The sequence below is a fragment of the Geospiza fortis genome, unplaced genomic scaffold, assembly GCF_000277835.1.
Source record: "Geospiza fortis unplaced genomic scaffold, GeoFor_1.0 scaffold763, whole genome shotgun sequence".
Taxonomy (NCBI): domain Eukaryota; kingdom Metazoa; phylum Chordata; class Aves; order Passeriformes; family Thraupidae; genus Geospiza; species Geospiza fortis.
In genome coordinates, this window is record NW_005054550.1 from 426,200 (window position 1) to 430,641 (window position 4,442).

General features: G+C 50.0%; 1 protein-coding gene across 1 annotated transcript; it reads right to left on the reverse strand.

The window, feature by feature from the left end:
• Positions 1-2,985: 2,985 nt before the first annotated feature.
• LOC102033636 (ankyrin repeat domain-containing protein 9-like) lies at positions 2,986-4,111 on the reverse strand. The gene has a single exon (XM_005429484.2). It carries the CDS (start codon positions 3,888-3,890, stop codon positions 3,000-3,002), a length of 891 nt encoding a protein of 296 aa, XP_005429541.1. The 5' UTR covers positions 3,891-4,111; the 3' UTR covers positions 2,986-2,999.
• Positions 4,112-4,442: the final 331 nt, after the last annotated feature.

Sequence of the window (4,442 nt, forward strand, 5' to 3'; positions counted from 1 at the left end):
AAGAGTTGTCACCACAGTGCTAATGACCCTAAACTTTGTCCCACTGGGACTGCACATGGGAGGCCCAATGTGATTGAGGGCCAGCTGGTGCTCAATCTCTTGCTAAAATGGTCAAGAAAAGGAGAAATGAGGGGGCTGTGGAGTGATCTTTCCTGTGTAGGTACTTGCCTGTTATACTCTGGGCTGGACACACCAGAATTTTTGGCCACGTTGGCCAACAGTGCACCAGCAGCTTTTTTCCAGGCTGGGGCACCAGTCACAGGAATGTCCCAGAAACTATTCAAGACAATTCATCTTCTATCCTCTCTCTTGTCAGGTGGATTGAGGGGAGTGTCCCACATGGACAAATGCATGCACACAATCATCCTACTGTCTGCTACAAACCCACCCCTAAAGTGCCTGATTCCTGACCTCTGCATTGATCCACCACTATTGCAGCCAACAAGAGACCCCTGTACCATTTTACACTCACTTGGTCCCAGTAGGCTGCTCTGGCTCTCTGAGCGTGGCCTCCTGCCTTAATAGCAAGTGCTGGCATTAATGCCAACAGTCCCTACCTGCCTCCTTGGATTTGTAAGATGAACAGCCCTCCCCTCCCTCCTATCTTTTCTGAAACTCTTCACAGCACTGAAACTCACATGGTTTCGAGCCAGTGCAATAGCACTGGAAGATTTCCATTTCCTCCTTTCCTGGGATCTCTGCTTCCAGGACCTAATTACTATTCTAATAATATCCTTCACCAGCCTCCTCCACCTCTCACTCACCGACATCCGGATGAGACACCGCAGTGTTGCTGGGGACAAACCCAGTCCTGCTCCTCAGGACTCCCTGGGTGCCACAGGGGCCGTGCTCTGCACAGTCACTCCGGGCAGCCACGGGCACCGAGAGCCTGCTCTGTCCTCTGCCTCCAGCTCCGGGTTTTCGGGGGAGTATGTGCCAGTGCTGAGGAGCCTGAGGGCTTGGCAGAAGCAGCTGAGCCGCCGCTTATAATGCAAATCTGCCTTGGGCTCTGCTTTGCTTCCCAAGCTGTGACAGCCTCTGTCTGCAGCACAAGCTGTCGGTGCAGGCTTCCCCCAAAACCCTCACCCAACGCTGACCCTGCATTTCCCCATTTGCAGCCTTCCCCATCGAACAAGGAGGAATAGACACAGATGGAGAAGGACATTTAAGTCCCCAGGGGCAGGAGTGGACGGACAGTGCAGCGCCAGAGATGTGGCATTTCAGGAGATGGGTTAACCCCTTCATGGTCTGCTTGCCACTGTTAGGGATGGGCTGGCATTTCCTCCACCTCACAAGCAAGGCTGCTCATTCACCTGGCCTAGCACAGGTGGCACTGGAACTGAGGTCCTCCCACGGCATGAGGGAAGAGATGGCTGGGAGGAGCATCCCAGTGTTTCAGAAAGGATGGTCCAGGTGGCTGTGAGCAGCATGTTCTGCAGCCTCACAGTAAATCTCCGCCTGGCACACAGGAGGTATCCCATGCAGAGGGAAACTAAATGGAAGTGCTCCCTGTGCTGACAGAAAGACGGGAGCAGGTCCAGCACGGCCTCCTTGGCACAGGCAGGGAATTAGGCAAATGAGACATGAGCCATTTTTGCACAAAGCAATTGAGATTTGACTGCACATCTTTCTTAGCTACTGCCTGTGGAAAGTGGTTTGTGCCCCACAGCCTTGGGCCCCAAATCCAGCTGAAGAGGAGAGTGAGTTCTCCACTGCTGCCCAGTGCAGGCGGGGGAAGCGTGTTGTGCTCCTTCAGCAGAACAGAGGGTTGCGCTTACAAGGAATGGGGAACACTGGTGTCCAAAATAAGGGATGTCCCCCAGAGGGAGCTGGGATTCTGCCACTGCTCTGTTGATGCTGAGACCAGCCAGGAGAGCAGGACCAGACCTTGAGCAGAGAGGGCAGCATGATTCAGAGCCACCCAGAAGGCTGCCCAGACCCAGCCCCGCTTTCAGCAAACTCACCCTGCCTGCAGTGCCCAGTTAGTGGGAACATTTTGTAACTTCCAGGATAAGGATTTCTGTCTGGACCTGGGTGGCAAAAACACTAATTGACAGCAAGTAACAACTTTTAAGAGCAGAACATCATACCCCAGCTTAGGATAAGTAACAAACGCCTGTGGCTCTGAGACCCACAGGGAAATCAAGTCAGCCAGCTACATCTCCTGTAGAGACATGTTCCAAAACACAAGCCAAGGAGAAATAATGTCACATATGAAAGACAGGGCTCCCAATGTCCCTGCTCCAATTGCCATTTGTTTACTGGACAGTGGGGAAAATGGTTCCTTCCCCATTGCACAAGTCTGTAGAAGCATCAGGGCTGGGATTGCCTTTAACCCCCTCACTCCTGAGACTGGATGCTTCCCATCTGCTGCTATGTGGATCTTTATCTCCCATCCTCCAGGAATATACACACACTGCCCCTCTCTGAATTCATGCCCTCCACACTATGACCTGCTGTAAAGTAACTCGATAGGATCAGTTATCCTGCAGGAACTGCCTCTGCACCCCTGCAGCATCAACCATGCACTTTGTGGTTATTACTAATGATGCTTGAGCATTGTTAGAAAGGAAACTTGATGTTTGGACCTTGTTGGAAGGGGATGGTATTTCTCCCAGCTCCAGCAGTGACACCATTTAAAAATCCCACTGGGTACGTAGTTCCTTTTAACCCAGGTGCATTACACAGGATACAGTTATCATATTGGGAATTCAGATACACTGATACCAGCTGACAACTAAGAAACCAAACATAACACAGTCTCAACTACAGTTAACCCTTCACATGCACAATAAAACAGAAAACAAGGAAGGCTTTTGCCTTTAAAAGTGCCGTGCCTGCAATCAGTTAGAAAAGACATTTAAAATCTTGTCACAAAATATTGGATTTTCCAGCATAGCCTAATAGATTAAGTACTAAAATCACACTAAAATGCAGAGAGTGGTCGATAACCAGCTCCTCTAAGTTGCCTTGGAAAATCCAAGACCCATTGAATAAAGTCAAGGAAAAACATTTACCACATTTTTTGCTGGTAGCTTTTTGCCATAGGATGGTAAAGGCTTTAGTGCCTGAGGTATAGGTAGTTCCTGGATGCTTTTAGGGAAGTGGGAAGGGGGAAGAGTCTGGAGAATAGTTTGCATAGCTTGCAGATATAAAGAAGCAGGTGTGTTCCCCACCAGGCTGTTGAATTTGTCTTCTCCCAGCAAAGCTGTCCAGTGGTCTGGATGCTCCTGCAGAACTTTCCGCATCTTAAACTGTGGGTTGGGCATGAAGAGCAAGAGGTAGTCAAGGCAGAGCTTCTTTGATGCGACATTGACTTTGGAGTCCCACATCTGCTCCAGGATGACGTCCAGCGGGGTCAGCCCTTTACTGTCCTCTATCCTGGGAGAGGCTCCGTTCCCGAGGAGGATGAGGACCGTCTCTGACCTCAGCAGCTCGCAGGCAAGGTGCAGGGGTGTTTTCCCATCTTCCAGATGAAAGCAGCCAGCCCTATTGATATAGGAGTTCAAGCTGGGGAGCTTGTGTGCAATTTTGATGATCAGTCCCAGGATATCTCTCCTGTCATATGTGACCGCCATGGCCAGGTGAGGAGCAGAGGATGGGCAATAGCAGAAGTGTTCCCCAGGCACCTTGAGAGCCTCCTCTGGAAAATGAGACAGCAGATACTGAGCATAAGGCAGGTGATTATGCACCACTGCATAGAGAAGGGCTTCTGAAGGTGAGTAGGTTCGTAAGCTGGCATTCTCCTCCCAGTAAAAATACTCCATAGTTCTCATGTCTTCCAGCATCCACACAGGCTTGTGATCTCTCACAGCCTGGTAGAACATGTAGGATAAGAACTTGCAGTGCCTGCTCTGATCATCCTGCAGGCTGGCCTGGTTACTAGCCATGGCTCAGCAGATAAAGAACAGCTCCACGTAAAATCACTCCAGACTGTAAGATTGGTGCACTTAGAATGCAGATCCCGATGCTGCTGCAACCTTCAGGCTGTCATTGCTGCCTGGACTGCACTAGCTGGAATGCATGGGCTGATCATCTCCACCCATTCATTGTTTTTCCCCTCAAACAAAACCACTGCAGTGGTTTTGTTTAGGTAAGCACAATCCCACAGGCTCAGTTAACCCGTGCCATGCAAGCAGATGGCTGGTGAGTACATCCCGCTCTGCGTGTGGCACAGGTTACTGAAACGCTGTCAGACTGCCAGTGATTTTATACACACACAGTCACGGAGAACAGAGGGAGAGACTAAAATTAGCTTGAGAGGTGAGGCGGATTTCTGTCTGCATTTCGTGTCTAACCAGATCAGCTCATACACTGCAGCAAGGGGAATAGCAATATTCTGCTATTTTATGGGTTTTTTTCATGTCACTCACACACACGCAGCTCATTCCATAGTAAAAAATAAGTAGCAGTGTAAAATACTCCACAGCTGATAACAGGCA

Bases quoted from the DNA above. Each gene is read 5' to 3' on its own strand.
- LOC102033636 (XM_005429484.2), bottom strand. From the start codon at position 3,890: ATGGCTAGTAACCAGGCCAGCCTGCAGGATGATCAGAGCAGGCACTGC.